This window comes from Marmota marmota, unplaced genomic scaffold, assembly GCF_001458135.2.
Source record: "Marmota marmota marmota unplaced genomic scaffold, marMar, whole genome shotgun sequence".
NCBI classification, from domain to species: Eukaryota; Metazoa; Chordata; class Mammalia; order Rodentia; family Sciuridae; genus Marmota; species Marmota marmota.
In genome coordinates, this window is record NW_025999853.1 from 1,614,862 (window position 1) to 1,631,480 (window position 16,619).

A 16,619-nucleotide genomic window follows, 5' to 3' on the forward strand; every position below is an offset into this window, starting at 1 on the left:
GGTGGTACAATTTTTCCAAAAGGAGCCGTCAATTGGCTTGGTGTATCTTCCTCCCTTCTGCTTGTCATGATTGTCCAGCTAAAATTTGGGGGCCAACAGAGGTGAGGCAAAGAACCTCACCCCCCAGCTAGTACAAAGACCTCTCCACAGGTGTGGCTGTATATTGGACCGGTAGTCAATGACGGGTAAGATCCAATTGCAATGGTACCAACCTAACGGGTAAGGACCATATGTACTATTGGACAACCTAAGGCAGGCACGGTCCCTAAGCCACATGCTTGTTGTTTAAACAGAGGGGGAGATGTTGAGAGCCACAGCTGAAGGGGCCCCAGCAAACTTCCAGCTGCCAGCAAACTTCCAGCTGCCGGCTGATGATTGGCTCACAGCGGCCCCAGCAACATCTAGCTGATTGGCTCCTCGGCCCCAGCAACATCTAGCTGATTGGCTCCTCTGCGGTGATGCTCATTGGGCTGTTTCCCTGCCCTTTCAGACCACGGAGCTGCTCATTGGGGGACTTTTTTGGCTCCGCCCACATGACCCAGCCAATCGGCCTCAAGAGCAGGAGGATTGTGGGAGGTGGAGAGAAGCTTGTGTGGGAGAGAGAGGCTTGTGGAAAGCCGGTGGTGGCAGTTGAGGCTCTGAGGGTTTTTCCTGAGAGGCTGTTTTGTTTGGCGTGTGTGGTTCTAAAAATAAAGTTAGTTTCTTTTGACAAGTGGCTCCTGATTGTGCCCAGCCAGACTGCGGCACCCCTCCCCAGGCCTCTTCTTTACCCAAAGGACTGATTTCTGACCAAGAAAGCTGCTGCCCCCCCTGGAAGTGGTGGCCCTCCTGGGGCCAAGCAGACGGAGGACTCTGGCTGTGGCCGTGAGGTGGCGGGAGGACCTGGGCCCTGCAGTGGGCGTCACAGGCCCAGGCTTGGAGTATGGCCATGTCACTGGGACCGCTCCTGCGCCTACTGCTGCCAGGCTGTCGGGAGTCGCCGACCCTCGGTGATGGAGTTGTCCCCGGAGCCGGAGCCGCTTGTCAGCAGCTGTCTCTGCCCCACTTACCCGAAGCCCTGGCTCAGTTCAGCCCACCTTCCTCAGCCTGCCCTGGCTTCCTCTTGGCCATCGCGGGCGGCGTGCTCCTTGAGGCACAGGGATCCAGTGTCCTCTCCGGTCCCGAGGTTTGTTGTGACGTCCCACGTTTCTCTTCCTTTCTTGACCAGAGGTCACAGCACCCGACAGCATCAGCCATCTCCATGGCTGCTTGAGTGCTTCCAATCTAAGTTCATTGCCGAACCTCAAGGGCCGGGGATTTCACAGAAAAGCCCTGATTCCTGGCCCCTCTAAAAAAGCCAGTGTCCTGCAATCCAGGCCCACATCCCCACGCGGGCCACACAGGCCGGAGCGAGGCCGGCAACCCGCGGCGCTCACTTCAGTGGCCCCGGCACCAGCCCAGCGCCCGGCCAGGAGAGGCTTGTGGATGAACCTGGAGTAGAAAACAAGGGTCAGAGGCCTGGGCTGGGTTCCCGTCCTGGTTCTGGCCAACTTGTCGCGTGACTCAGGCTCTCTCCTGCCCTCAGTGTCCTTGCCTGCTCAATTACAGTAGTAACCTCCGCTTGCCAGAGTTGTGACGTCAAACGAGAGGATGTGAAGGGCTTGGCACGTGCCTGGAATGTAATGCTCAATCAGAGGGAGTTATGACTGCAGAACCCGGGGAACTTTGGCCCTCTAGGAGGAGGGGAAGTGCCAGAGTGTCGGGGGAGGCATGCTGGGTGGACACACTACCCACGTTCAAGTCCCAGCCCCCTTGGCATGAACGTGACCTCACGTGGGCCTTAGCCTACCCACCTATCCAACGATACAGGCCTCGAGGGGGGGTTTTGGGAGTGTCGGTTTTGATTGTGACTATTAGATTAATTAGCTCTTGACCACCCTTGGAGGCTCACAGTGCATTCTTGGCAAACGTCACAGCTGTGGCTACTGGAGCTCGGTGGGGGAGGGGGCAGGAATTGCTCAGGAGCCCTCCCTGCTCCAAAACTCTCAGACCATCTTAAACCCCGTGGCTTTCAGTCACGCAGCTGTCATCAAGAATGCACAGAAGACCCTGGGGACGATATTCTCTCTCTGGAAATATCCAAATGCCCCTACCATGGCGCTGACACCAAAAGAGGGGAGTGGGTATGACCAGGAGGACGGGCCCTGGAGGGAGGAGTCACCCTCACCCCCTTGCAGAGAAGGGGCTAAGGGCAGGGCCCCAGAGGCGGTCCTCAGGGGGAGCCCAGGGTGTCACTACCCCAGCTGCCTCTGGAGGGTGGTGCACTCAGGAAGCGAGGGGGTCACTGGCAGAACAGGCTGTCCTGGAGGAGGGCAGAGCCGGGACCAGGCAGCAGCGCTCTGCTCACCCAGGGTTGGGGGTCTGAGAGGAACTAGCATGAAGAAAAGCAGGAACGGGTCTCAGGAAAGAAAATGCCAACGTGCGCTGTGCTTCAACCCTGCACCCAGGGCTGGACCCTTCGTGGCCGTGTGTGTGTGTGTGTGTGTGTGTGTGTGCCCACCACGTGTGCGCGCGTGCGCGCACACACACACACACACACACACTCAGCTATCTGCAAGCTAACTGGGGGCAGCAGGCATCCACACCCATGGGCTGTTCTTCCCTTTCCGCATTGGCCATTCAAGGGCCCGGGGCCCAGGGAGAGTGAGTGGATGATACAGGGAATCTGTCCAGGTCAGTTCCTCCTCACTCATCACTGGGCGATGACCTGGTGCACACCTCCGGTGTCCTGAAGCTCACATGCTTTCTCTCTCATCCCCACCTCCCACCCCCACCAGGTGGGTTCTAACTTGGCCCATCTGTAGAGGCTCAGGGGTGACTTGGTCTCTGTCCACCTGATGGCAAAGCAACTCCCCCAGGAAGGTCAGCTAATATTTAGAGCTTTCCTGCATGGCCAGCAGCATGGTGGACTGCACCCTCTCATGCAACATTGGGCATGGGGTGCATTCTCAAGGGAAGAAAGGGACTAAGGAAAGTCCAAGTTCAAATCCCTGGGTGACCCCGCTCCCCTCTGCAAAGTCCACACGTTGTCCCTTCTGTTCACAGGCATCGCTTTAAAAACTTTCGTATTTTACATTTTTATTTTTTGGTTTGCATTTATTTTTAACGATAAAGAATAACATAAAATTACACATATTCACGGGAGCGCCCTGTGAGGTTTCCATGCAGGTCTGCGTACATTGTGCAATGCTAAACCAGGGTGAACGCATCTCTCTCTCTCTTTCTTTATGGTAAGAACTTTCACACCCTTTCCTCTAGCTTTCTGAAGGCGCAGGGCATTGTCCGTACGGGCTATAGCCGCCGACTGTGCTGCAGCGCAACAGAACTTCCCGCTCCCAGTCGGGCAACAGCGAGGCACTCACTGATCTCCACCTTTCCCCACTCCTCCCTCCCCTGTTTCAGATTTTAAGGCGCATAACATGCTTGGGCTTTAAAAACGGGGCTGCTCTTCGGGATGCCGGGCGAGGACCGGATTTGTGGCTGCGCGACCGCTCTCCGCGGAACGCGGGAAACCGACCAGCAGCAAGAACCAAAGCAAAGCCCGGCTCCCGCCACTGCGGCTTCGTCTACTGCGCAGGCGCCGCTCCAGACTGCCGCAAGCCGACGGGCCCCTCGTGGGCGAAACCATTTCCAGGAGGCAGGGGAGTGTGACGAATCCCCAGGCCTCACGAACATAGTCCAAGCCACCCTCTGGCCAATCAGAAAGTTTCTTTTATCACCGCCTCTGCTACTCACGTTGAAGCTGCTTTTCCCGTGACGCTTCTGCGCGGGAGCGGGAGATGACAGTGATTGACATCATTTAAAACCACTTGCCAAGCGACGTGAAGTGGAAGAACAGATACCGCTGCGAATTGTCTCTCTAGAAAAGAAGGTAAGCCCCGCCCCTTCCTCCTACTGGGTCTCAGCTGGACATTGGGGGTGGGAGCTTTTGGCAGCAGCCAATCGGGGGCCGCCTGGAGGAGGGGGCGGGGCAGCGGACGGTGGTTGCCCAGCGAGGGCTTTTCGCTTGGTGCTTGGGACCCGGGGGTCGTCGAGTGTGTTTGTCCCCGACTCCACGGCCGCGGCCTGAGCAGAGGGGCAGCGGGATCCTCATCGTCCCGCCTGCTCTTGTCACGCTGCCCCGATCCGGGACCCCTCTGGAGTCCTGCTCCCTCCCACCCTAGCTCTCGGTCTCCCAGCCCCGCCCAGGAGGTCCAGGCCCCATCCCGCCGGGTCCCCACCGGGCCACGGGCGCAGGGGACCAGCCCTCCCCGCTTCCACCGCCCAGACCGCGAAACCCACCCTCCGACGCCTCACTCCGGGTCGGTGGTAGTGGTGGTTACCATGGTGAAGCTGGCAGCCAAGTGCATCCTGGCAGGTGAGTCTGGAAACCCGCGCCGACTTCCGCGGTCTCCGGAGTCCGCGGGCTTCGTAATTCTCCGGGAGCGTTGGTTCACGTGAAGTGTCCACCCTCTCCCCGTGGCGGCGGCTGCGATTCCGACAGAGCAGATTCCGTCGGGCGGGGAAGAATTCTCTTTCTGAGCCCCTGCTCCCTGCCCTTCCGACTCCGCCTTCGCCCGCTGACCTGTACTCCGGAGGCGCAGACGCCTTTAACCATCAGGCTAAGCAAACCCTTGGCGCTTCAGCTAAACATTTGCTGTACCTCAAAGTTAGGAATCACTGACTTTGGTATTCTTCACACATAGGATTATTTTCCTGATCCCACTCCTCTGGTAAGAGGGCTAGGAAAGAGGGCTTACAGTACAGGGGGCAGAGTGTGCAGAGGCACCTGTTAGTTGACTACCTGCCGCCCATTTTCAGGATATAAACATTGAGTCCCAGCAAAGCAGGAATCTGTGTTTCATTGACTGACCTACAAACAGCCAGCAAAAATGCCCGGAACATAGTAGGTACTCAATAAATACTTGTAGAATGAATGGATCTCTGGCAGTCACATTGTAGTGTTTTCCCTGAATCGGTCTGCACGTTTAGGAAGCAGTTGCTTAGATTATATGTTGGTAGAGGCAGAACACGTGCCTTTTACTGAGTCCTTGCTGTACGCCAGACACGTGTTTTCCCTTCAATCCTGTCTCTGTAGCACCCTCGGGTAGGTTCTGATTTTCCCTGATCTTACCTAGCGAAGGTCATACCCAGGATTTCCACACCCAAGTCCCTGAACGAGTGTGACTGTTGAGACCCGTGACCTTGCAGGCCTCCCTAAGAAGTGGTGAGAAATTCTGTGAAGAAAAGAAAAGATTCCTTTTGACTCCTCTCTCTCAGGCTGAAAGTAGAGGATAGTATATTTAATGACTTTCTAATTTGGAAATAAAAGGGTCACACAGAAAGATGACTGACAGCAGTGATTCTGATCAGACTGGAGCAAAAGAAACCAATGGTTCCCCAGAGACTCTAGTGCCCAGAGCGCCAGGGGAGGCGATATTGGATAACAAAAGCCTTCTGGCTGCTCTCTTCCCGGCGGCCGGCATGTTGGACTGTTTCCTTAAGCTTCAGTCTCTCATGGATAAGGTGGGACTGTTTTTTTTTTTTTCCCTAAAGTTAGATTTAAAAGAACAACAACAAAACAAAATAACAAAACAAAAACAACAACGGCCTCTCTCTCTCTCTGAGTGATGTTTCTCATTCTTTTTTAATTGAGCTTCCTTCCTGGAGCTGGCTCCTGACTGCTGCTTGCGTGGGGCACTGCGCTAGACCCTCATTACTGGCCTCACTGAGTCCTCACAGCAACCCCATGGGCTTGGTACTTCTGTGGTTCTCATTGACAGATGAGGCAAATGAGGCTCAGAGAGGGGAGACCACTTGCCCTGAGTCACACAGCCAGCAGCAGCAGAGCTGCATGGTTCAGAGCCTGGGTCCAGACCCAGGGCTTTGTTCGTACCCAGGCTACACTGGGCTGAGGCTTGTTCCTTGTAGCCCTTCTTTCCCCCAACTCTCTTGGGTACCTGTTTCACCCGATTGCAGTCATGACCAGATCAGTGGCCCCTGAACTCCGCCTGGCCCAGTGTCTGCAGCCTACTTTCAAGAGCTCAAGGGCATCTCTTCTCGGAAGTCTCCAGGGACCACAGACCTCAGCCCAGTGCGTCAGCTTGCCATGGCAGCACCCCCAGATCCTCACAGCACCCCTCACCGGTGTTATTTTTACTTTCACCCCTTGTAGGCCCACATTTTTTGGTCTCACAAAACTAGTCGTCAAGGGACCTAATATTCACTCAACAGATATTTATTGAACATCTACTATGTGTGAGTCACCACGCAAAGTGCAGTGGGAAGGCAAAGGTGGGTCAGCCGGCCCCACACTCCAGGAGGGGCTGAGGAGGGCAGAGGTTGTGCCACGACACAGACTGCCTTTGAGTGCAGGCGCCGGCCAAGTACCTCAGAACACAGTGCTGCTTGCTCTGTTCAGACGGAGAGGGGAAACCACCCTTGACACTTATCTATAATTTATTTGGTTAAAACAAATAGCCATCACCATACGCAGGCACCATGTATATGAATTCATTAAATCTCCTTAACGGTCTATGACGTGGGTGTTGTTATCTGATCTACAGATGTAGCAACTATGGCGGGAGAGGTTAAGTGACTGACCTGACGTCACCCAGCTAGTATGTGATGGAGCCTGAGTCTGCCACTAAATACTGTGGGTCACTGTGCCCTTAAGTGCCATGGGACTCCGCTTGTCCTGGGTGTGGGAGGATCCTCGTGCCTCGCTGGAAGGTAGTCCTGACGTCAGGTGCTACTGCACTGAGCCAGGGCACCACCTGCTGAAGACAAGGAGGAGAGGTGACCTCAGGCCAGAGAGGAAGCCACCAGCTAGCCTTTCCTGGAGGGAGCGGCAGATCTGGACTTGGGTGGGCAGGAGTGGCCTTGAGGGATGTGAGGGACCAGAGAACAGGCGTGGAGAGAGCAGTTCCTGTGGAAGGGGCCGTTGGAAGGAATTGGAAGGGACCTTGGGGCGGGGGGGCGGCTCAGTGGCGGAGCCCTCGCCCAGCACGCACAAGGCCCGGGGTTGGGTTCCCAGCCCACAGAAAGAAAGGAGGAAGAGCCACAGAGAAATCCTGTGAAGGACCCGCCTGTCGGGCCGGGCCAAGCCGGGCCGGAGCGAGGAGGACAAGGGCGGGAGGCCCTTGGGCAGCACTACCACCCACGGCCGGCCGTCACGAACAACGTGGCCTTTAGTGGGAGATTTTATAATGGGCCTGTTCCTCAGATGGGGGCCAGAGAAGCTGGAGGACCCGGGCCGTGGACCCCGGGCTGCTGGAAACCCAGAGACGGACCCCTGAGCTGGGAGGCGGCCTCCGAGGAGGGGCTGCCGGCTGACCGGGCACCCAGGAGTCACCAGCATCAGGTCACTGGGCCCGTCTCCCACGCGAAAGAGCTCTGCCCTGCGTCAGGGCCGGAGCAACCGAACCAGCTCCAGACTGCCCGCGGGGTCTGCGCTGACCACCCCTGGAACCCGGGACCGCCCGAGCGGGGTCCAGGTGGGAACAGAAGGTGCTCCAGGCGAGGGTCCGCCACGCAGTGGTTGCATCTGGGAGGCGGAGGAGCAGCCTGTGTGGGTCACCAAGGCCAGGGGACAGGCTCGGGAAGAAGGGACACTTCAGGCTGCCCCGCCCTCCAAGACATGAAGGACAAGTGCTGAAGAGAGGCCCCTGGGCCTGGCAGTTAGGAGGTCGGTGGCCTGGCATCCCATCCTGCGGGCTCAGTCCTGCCGCCCACCTGGTCCTCCGGGCTTAGCCATTGGCCCCCGGGAGGCCCCCACGCTGACCGGCCGCTGGCTGGACCCCGATGCTCCTCAGACGCTCTGTCCGGGCGGGCGCTGTCCATGCTGCTGCTCTGTGTGCTCCCCGCCTCCTCGAGCCCACCCCGGAGGCCTCCCCTGAGTGCTGGTGACTGGCCGACGGCCAGAGACGGTCTGTGGGGAGTCCACAGCAGGAAGAGCCACTTCCCAACTGGATTCAGGAGCAGAATTGGAGTTGGAGGGTGTCCGCATCAAGGTGCAAGGGAGGAAAGTGACGTGCTCTGGGACAGGTGGGGGCCCGTGGCAGTCCAGGCTGTGGCGTCCAGGTGTCCTGGAGGGCTGCGCTGATGGACCGGGCCTGGAGGAGGGAGCACGGTGTTGGAACCCTAGGCAGGTCACCCAGCTTCTCTGAGCCTCGATCTCTTCCTCTGTCGGGTGAGGTGGATGCTGCAGGGCACCGGGTGGGAAGGAAGGAGTGCGTGTGCCTGGGTCCATGAGGGGAGCGCAGGGCAGGTCGGTCCCGGCTAAGAAGTGGCAGATGGGAAAGCCAGCCCTGAGCAGCGCTCCACTCGCAGGCGCAGAGCTCACGGCAGGAAAGGCCACGAGAAGTCATGATCGTCTCAGAAGAGAAGATCCGGGTGGGAAAGACGAGCGTCGAGGAGCTGGGCGAGCAGTGTGGCTGTGGAGGGGCGGCGGAGGTACAGCCAGGAGCCCAGAGGGGCAAGTCAGAGGGACAGGTGCCCCGGACATTTTGCTGAGGGTCGGGAAGCAGAGACCGGTCCTGTCAGGGCTGGAGTCTGCCCACAGGACACCTGGCGTCACAGGAGGCCGGGCAGGCGTGGGCAGAGGGGCATACAGGCGGCACGAGGAGCGCTGGGCTCTGGAGAGGTTCAGACCGCAGGCTAGGAACCGCGACAGGGACTGACCCGCGGAGCAGTGGCCACCGCTGCAGGTGGGTTGTGGAGAGGCCCAGAAGGTGCCCGCTAGGGTGGGCTGCAGGGTGTCCCTCGGCAGCGGCTTCCAGGACGGTAACGCAGCTCGGGCCTCTTGCTCCCCAATGCGCACCAGGTCCAGGAGTCCCCTGGGCTCCAGTCGCCCGCTCTCTGCTCCTCCAGAGGGACTTCCGTGTGAATTCAAGTTGGAAAGTGACGGGTTCCCCGGGTGTGTCTCACTGGAGGACAGTGACTTCTGGGCCGGGGCCTTCTGTCCCCTCCTGGGCCGTTCTTTAGGATGAGAGCGTCCTTAGCCGCACGGAGAGGAGCCCTGGCCCTCTTGGGTCTCGAAGCTGGTCGCATCGTCTCGTTGCCCTGCCTGGGGCCTCGCGGGCTCCCTGAGAGCCGAGGACTTTTGCCCTGGAAACTCGGTGCAGTTCTGGGGCAGGGGTCCTCAGTTCTGATGGGACCCAAGTGACACTTCTCCTCTGCTCTGGCTCAGGAGACCCGACGGTGGGCAAGACGGCCCTGGCGCAGCTCTTCCGCAGCGATGGGGTGCACTTCCAGAACTACACCCTGGTGAGCAGGGGCCCACAGCCCAGGGAGCGGCCTGCAGAGAGGCCTGCCAGAGCACAGCACGCCACCCCCACCAGCAGCTCGCTCGTGGGCAGGGAGGAGGGGCCGACTCCTGTACTCGTGGCCCTTCTCCTCCGGGGCACAAGCACCCGGCGGGCGACGTCCCCCGGTGTGGGGTTCTTGGGTCCTCCTGCATCTCCACGGGGCCCCTGATGCCCATGTCCTGGGTCTTCCTTGGCAGACAGCAGGGGTGGATTTGGTGGTGAAGACAGTGCCAGTTCCCGACACCGGCGACAGTGTGGTAAGTGGCACCCCCCGCCAGGGGGAACCGGGCTCCTCCTGTGGGCCACACTGACCAGTGTGGGACCAGTACAGGGACTGGGCCCAGATTCACCTGAGCATCGGGGACCCAATCAGGGGACGCAGAAATTGTTCGAGAGGGACCAAGGGCTTGGAGTACCAGGGAACCCGCCTCCCCAGAGGAGCTGGCTGCCCAGGGTCCCTCCTCAGCAGTCCCAAGGCTCTTGAAGTTCAATGGCAAGAGGTCGTTTGTGTCCCTTCCTGGCAGGAGGGTTTGTAGCTCTCCAGATTCTTAAAGAGACCCATGAGCCAAAAAGAAAACCAGGGAGCAGTCCTGCGCTTCCTGGTGCAGGTGACGTGGCGTCCGCACCCACAGAGCAGGGGCCAGGGGTCAGAAGCTGGGGGAGGGGCTCCCACCTGGGCTGGGTGAGTGGACAGGTGGGAAGGGGCATCTGGTGCCCTCTGTCTGAGTGGCGCCTTGGCCATCCCAGTACGACGTCAGCCTGGCCTAATTTGAGCGCCTTCCCAGGTCTGCTCAGTGACCTCCTTTAGAAAGAGTCGTTTTAAGACTTGGAAATCAATTTGGTTAACAAAGTGCGCCATGACCTTTCGGAACCCAGAGCTCCTCGGCCTGGTTGGCATTCCACTCTGCCAGGTGGGAGGCCAGCCTGTGCCCTGTATTTCTGCACTCGGATCAGGAGGGCTGAGACTCCCTGCAGACCATACTGGGTGGGGTGGGGACCTGCCACTGCCTCCCGGGGGCTCTGGAGTCCCTTCTCCCCGTTTCTCTCTGGCGCCCCGGGAAAGCGTGTATGAAACGTGTGTGCAGTGGGTACGTGCACTTCGCCACCAAGCCCACCCTGCGGTGACGGGGTGACAGAGTGGCAGCAGTGCTCGAGGCCCATGGTTTCCCTCGTGCCCCTCGCTGGGACTTGCTTTCTGATTGCAGGAGCTCTTCATTTTTGACTCGGCCGGCAAGGAGCTGTTTTCTGAAATGCTGGATAAATTGGCAAGTAGCACGCGACCTCCTTCCTGGTCTCCTCCTCCACCCGCTCCTGCCACACCGTGTGCCCCTGAGGCCACTCCCACCCGAGTCTCAGCCCACCTCAGCCATCCTGAGGCTGCCCTGGCAAAACTCTGTACAGGGGCAAGTAGGAACGTTAGCCTGGGATGCCCCACCTGCTCTAGAGTGGCCAAGTGACCCCTGCCTGCTCTAGAGTGGCCGAGTGACACCCCACCTGCTCTAGAGTGGCCGAGTGACATCCTGCCTACTCTAGAGTGACCAAGTTTCAAAGGCGCCAGAGCCCCTCCCCCAGCCTCCCCAAGAGCCCTCCCAAAGGGGGTGCTCTCAGCCACACATTTCCACCCCCTCTGGGCAGAGGCTCCCCTTCCTGCCCTCCGTACACCCCACGTTCTGTGGTTGCTTGCCTCCGGGTCTCGCCGTGCCCACTAGCCGTCCCCCTGTCCTCCCAGGCCCCAGCTGGCTGTGCCCTCTACCCTGGGCCAGGTTGCCAACCCTGAGCCTGGACTCCTCCAGAGCCGCCTGCCTCCCCAGGAACAGCACGTTTTAATGGAAACTGTTTCCTCCCCTTTTTGTTGTATAAGAGAAGTGGAGGCTGATGTCACCGTCGTGAGTTGATTCCTGATCCTTCCCAAACCCCCAACCAAAGAGGAGATGCCTGTGGCGAGTCAGGGTCACGGGTACCGTAGTTCACAGCTCCCTCCCACCAGCCCTGGCTCCAGGCCGCCCTTGGCTTCAGCCTGGTGCCAGGCCTGTCTGGGCCCTCACTGAGGCCAGGGAAGGAAGGGTTCTTGGGTTGAAGCCACACTGAGTGTCTCCTGCATGCACACCGCGGAGGTCAGTGTGGCTCTAGTGAGAATCCATGATCTCACCCGGAGGGCAGGCCAGTGGCCTTCGGGAGCCTCCAGGACCAGCATAGTGGGGAGGGGTCCCCAGAGCCAGTCCTGGGCTGACCTTCCAAGGACAGCTTGGAAAAAGGATTCTCCCTGTGTCTGGAAGCCTACTGACACCCCAGGAATAAACCAGAGGCTAATGGTGCAGGATGGCGGAGCCCACAGACTGCACAGAGCAGGTGTCCACACCCCGGTGGCAGGAAGCCCAGGACTCGAGCAGCCCCTGGAGCTGACGGCCCTCCAGAATGTCGCCCTGGCTCCTAAGTGGTGCGTATTAGGGCTGCTGCCGCCACAGCAGGAGGAGCAGGAAGCCTTGTCTGCATTTTGAAAGCCAGGTCTGAAGAAGGTGCAGACGGGCGCCCCGGGGCTGGCTAGTGTGGGCAGCGCACTCAGGCTTGCGAGGACAGGAGCGCGTCCGCCTGCAGGGAAGGCCCTCCAAGGACACTGGGAGAGCGGGCCAGAGAGGCCCATGGCGGGGAGAGCAGGCTCTGGGCAGAGGAAGGCCTCCGTCCCGCCCGGCCCTCTCCAAACTCAGATTCCTCAGCTGCAAGTGGGACCACCCACTCCAGCCCTGCGAGTCCAGAGTGTCACCTGGCCCACAGCCCCAGCCAAGCATGGCCTGCACCCTCCTCCCCCGCAGCCCTGCCAACCCCTGGGCAGGCCTTCCTTCAACCCATGGGCACTGCGGCACCTCCATGGCTGTTCCTGGCCCACCCTGTGGCTTCTCACGCCCCCCACCCACCTCCCTGCCTGAAAGCCAGATCGGCCCAGCCTGGGAGTCCCTGTGGTGTTCCTGACCTGTGCCCATCCTGTCCCCCCTACAGTGGGAGAGTCCCAGCGTCCTGTGTCTGGTCTACGACGTGACCAACGAGCAGTCCTTCAACAGCTGTGGGAAGTGGCTGGAGAAGGTCCGGGCGCAGGCTCCAGGCACCACCCTGCCAGGTAGGACGGCAGCACCTGTCCTTAGCTCCAGAGCCTGAGGCCATCGTAGGGGTCGCTGTGGCACCGGACAGGGCCCCTGAGCTTTGGCCTGACAGCCCAGACTTGCTGCCTCTCAGCAGCCACGCCCGCCTCCCTCTCGGGGTCTGCACCGGGGGTGCCACCCTGCTGGCCACCAAGTCCTGGCGAGGCTCAAGATGATAGGGGGGAGGCACTGTAAGAGGAATTGATGTTTCCAGAAAGCCCACCCCGGGGAAGAAGGCCTCATTTCATCCTCTGTGTGGGGTGCAAGTGACATCCAAGTCCTGTTGTCACTTCTGAATGCCTTAAATCCGTTTACCTTGCTCCCTATGTGAGATCAACAAATTCTCCTCATTATAGACCAGGGAAAGCGGTCCCCAGAGACGGCTCGGAAATTAGCTGCAGCCGATGCAGCTGGGAACAGAGCTAAATTACCTCGGAGTCCCTGACTCAGAGCCCAGGCCCTGGATTAGTATTAATGACCATTTTAAAGTTTGCTCCATGCGCTAGGAATTACCGCAAGCGCACACATAAATGTGGCCTCGGCCTTCATGAGGCCTGCAGCCCTGAGGAGACAGGGACACAGGGACACGTGAAGCCTAGGAAAAACCCAAAGCCAACCACAAGTCAGAAGCAAAGCACCTTCACCCTCGGGGCAGCGCTGAAGACCCAGGCGCCTGCCACCCCTCACCCCGGGTCAGGCCGCTCTTTGGTACCCGCGGACCACACTCTGCCTCTTTGTCTCTGCTGCTGACCCCCAGCCTGCCACGGCTGACGGTGCCACCTGTGTTCTCTGGGCAGGTGTCCTGGTGGGAAACAAGACAGACCTGGCTGGCAGGCGGGCAGTGGACTCGGCCCAGGCCCGGGCGTGGGCGCTGGGCCAGGGCCTGGAATGTTTTGAAACGTCCGTGGTGAGTATCACTTGCAGTGTTGCTGAGGCTGACATGGCCTCTGCTAGAAGCAGCTTTCAAATGGCCACGTGTCCAGTGGCTAGGCCACCATTTGTGGTCTGGTTTGAGCTGATGTTCCCATTCCCAGCCCAGGAGGTGTCCCATCCTTCTGGGCGCAGCCATGCTCGTCTGGCTGACCCGCGGGAACCTGCTGGTCCTTGGCTTCCCAGCACCCCTCTGTGTTTGAAATTTGAGGGCCAAAAAAATCAAAGTATTTCTTTAAACAAAACTTGAAATGTTAAAACAACAGCAACAAAAAGAAGAGTCTTCATCACCAAGACACTGTTACAGGTCAACAAGAGCCACCTTCCCAGGCCACCTGCCCTCCCTGGTGGCGAGGGGGAGGGAACAGTGTTTGCTGAGGGCCTACTGTGTGCCGGGCATTTGCTGAGGGCCTACTGTGCGCTGGGCATGGTGCACACTCTGTGTGCAGGCATCACAGCAGGACAGCTGCTCCTGTCCCTCTTATGCCAGTGACATGCAGACTCAGGTCGTGGAGCTGCCCTGGCTGCACAGCTGACAGTGAAGGACCAGGACCAGGACTCGGGCTCAGGTGGCTGGAAAGCTCGGCCTTCGAGCAGGTGCTCCCGCTGCCTCCCAGAACCTGCTGGGGCTCTTGGGGACATAATTCTAGGCGAGCCTGGTTAAAGGTCCTGCTCTACCCAGCCCCCGTCAGCGTCCACACTCCAGAGTGAGGTTATGATCAGTCCTTTGACAAAGGGCTCCTGCCACTGGAGCCTCTTCATGCATTTGGAAAATGGTTCGATTTCCATCTATTTCCGGAGCATCCATGTGTCTGCTGGGACTCGCGGCCCGGAATTCCTCACTTTTTATGCTGGGATCTCCCAAGGTCGTGCGTTGGAGAGCCCGGGACACGCCACAGACCTGGTTCCCTTTGGTCACTTCGGGCCTCCTGAGAGGCGGGCTCCTGGGGTGGGGACCTGGACGGAGGCCAGAGGCCAGCCCTGTGCCAGCCAACGGGGTCCTGCTCCCAGCCCCAGGCTGCCCATCTGTGGAATGCAGTGACCCCACCCAGAGCCACCACCTCCCTGACTTCTTTGCCTGTTGAGCTGGGGACACTTCACGGCCGTCACGAGGCTGCACTTCGCCCAGGGTGGTCTCCAGACAGGTTCTCATGCTTCAGCCGCTGTCTGGGGCGCAGTGGGTTCTTCCTTCTGGCGACTTATTTCTTAAAAATTAGAGACGTGCAGGCCACGCACAGCAAGAACACGGTGGCCATGCAGCCCAAGTGGCCGCTGGCCCACCCTGAGAGCCCCTAATTCCCTCCCTTAGACACCACCCAGGGCGCGTCTTTAACTTCCCTGTTCCCCATAAAAATGTCCCCTGACCCTTGAGTCATGAGAAGCTCCTCATCTCAGCTGTCCCCTGCCTGGTCCTGCAAGGTGGGCAGGACCTTGACTGGGCGTCTCCCTGGCTGCAGGAGGGCAGAGGCAGGAGCCAGCAGGGCAGCATGTTGCAGGGTGCCCGGCTGAGGCTTGTGGACCTCAGAGATGCCCTCCCTGTCCCCATGGACGCACCGTCCACCCCTGACGGCCCCAGCACCGTCCTTCAGGGGCTCCCACCTGACCCACTGGCCTGGAGGTGGGAGCGTGGCCACAGGTGCCACCTGACGGGAGGCAGTGCCAGCCATCCCACTGGCAGCCTGTCCTCCCTGGGCCACCAGAGCAGCCGGCCACCTCACCTGGCCTGGGGTCAGCTGGGTTACCTGGTCCTCAGGCTCTCCTGAAACCCTCCCCCTGACTGGGGGTGCAGGAGAGTGGCCTCCCCGGGAGCCCCCACCGCCCTGGCCACATTCTCCGCGAGGCCTCCCCTGTCCTCCTGCCGGGCGGCCGGGCTCTTCCTCCACAGCTGTTCTGCTCTGGCCTCTGGGCTCCTGTCACACGTGCAGCCAGGGTGGCCTTCAGGACAGGCTCCGTGGAAACGGGCCGAGGTCCAGGCCCTGCCCTGCCGTCTAAGTGGCGCGTGGCTGCCAGCAGACCCCCTCCCTGTGTCCCAGATCACTTGTAGAATCAGCGTGACAGTGGCCTCCCCTGATGGTGCCAGGTGGACGGGGCGGGACCCAGTGGCCCTGATGGCCCCCGCTGGAGCTGGGCAGGTGAGCGCGGCCTCAGCCCCCTGTCTCTGCAGAAGGAGATGGAGAGCTACGAGGCCCCCTTCCACTGCCTGGCCAAGCAGTTCCACCATCTGTACCGGGAGAGGGTGGACGCCTTCCACACCCTGGTGTGAGCGGCCGCCTGGGCCGCCGTGGACCTGGCCGTGGCCTCTCCCTGGAGGACGAGCGGCGCTGGAGTTGCTCTGCGCCCCAGGACCTCAGGACAGCCGCAAATAAAACTAGGAGGAAGCGCAGCAGCCGCAGCTGTGTCCGTCCTTGGCCCGTCTGTCGGTCCTTCCCAGAGCAGCCCGGGAGCCCTGCCCCAGCCGGGGGTCACCAGCTGTTGGAGTGGGGCGTGGAGCGTCCTGTCCACCCTGCATGGCTGGGTGCCGAGGTCCCGAAGGGCCTTCCACCTGCAAACCCCACGGTGGCTTTGGGCATAGCCGGGACCCATGATGGCTGCAGTGGGGCCGGGGCCTGTCCCTGCTCTGACCTGCTCCTAGGGCTCCAGATGCCAGGGCTCCCTGAGGGGGCTTGTCCCTGACAGAGCAGTGTCCTCTGCTGGCCTCCCCCGGGCCTCGCCTGTGAAGGGCCCACCTGGCCCAGCTGCGGGGAACCCTGAGTGGCAAGAGCCTGGAGCGCGGCCTTTCCCTCGTGGCCACCTGCTAGGGAGCCGGGCAGCTGTCCCCTCTGTACACAGCACCACAGCTCCATCCTGTCCCCACCCCAGATTCACCTTCCCAGAGCCCCCTGCATCGCCTGCTGCGCTGGTGACACCCACAGAGGCCCCTGGCCGCCTTGGCCCCTGCCGTGGTCTATGGCTGTCCCCAGGGCTCTGTGGCTTCGCCCTCCCAGGCTCCACCCCTCTCCCCTCGGCCCCAGGCCTCTGCCCCATGGGCACCGGCGGGGGTGGGCAGTAATGGAAATTAACATGCTTCCTGGCCACGACCTGCCGTGTCCCTGGCCCAGCACCTCGGGCTGACTTCGTCCCCAGGCGCGGGGTCTGGGCATCCACGCAGGGCGGCAGCAGCCATGGGCCCCGCGGGCCAAGGGCGCCAGGGCCTCGCTCCCACCCCCTCCTGCCGCCTCCTGGGCTCCAG

General features: G+C 60.5%; 1 protein-coding gene across 3 annotated transcripts; it reads left to right on the plus strand.

Annotated features, from left to right (window-relative positions):
- Positions 1-3,987: 3,987 nt before the first annotated feature.
- Positions 3,988-15,773, plus strand: Ift27 (intraflagellar transport 27). 3 transcript variants are annotated; one of them, XM_048802017.1, is made up of 8 exons: positions 3,988-4,396; positions 7,244-8,472; positions 9,209-9,285; positions 9,524-9,583; positions 10,532-10,591; positions 12,321-12,438; positions 13,258-13,367; positions 15,555-15,773. In XM_048802017.1, the coding sequence occupies exons 2-8, from the start codon at positions 8,268-8,270 to the stop codon at positions 15,651-15,653; spliced, it is 729 nt and encodes a 242-aa protein (XP_048657974.1). In that variant the 5' UTR covers positions 3,988-4,396; positions 7,244-8,267; the 3' UTR covers positions 15,654-15,773. The 3 variants fall into 3 exon arrangements, 2 of the variants coding, with proteins under 2 accessions (XP_048657974.1, XP_015338238.1); XR_007347159.1 differs by lacking the exons at positions 13,258-13,367; positions 15,555-15,773 and adding an exon at positions 11,056-11,763; XM_015482752.2 differs by lacking the exon at positions 7,244-8,472.
- Positions 15,774-16,619: the final 846 nt, after the last annotated feature.

Bases quoted from the DNA above. Each gene is read 5' to 3' on its own strand.
- Ift27 (XM_048802017.1), top strand. From the start codon at position 8,268: ATGAGGGGAGCGCAGGGCAGGTCGGTCCCGGCTAAGAAGTGGCAGATG. The intron at 12,439-13,257 runs GTAGGACGGCAG...TTCTCTGGGCAG, and splicing joins TCCAGGCACCACCCTGCCAG to GTGTCCTGGTGGGAAACAAG. The intron at 13,368-15,554 runs GTGAGTATCACT...CTGTCTCTGCAG, and splicing joins AATGTTTTGAAACGTCCGTG to AAGGAGATGGAGAGCTACGA.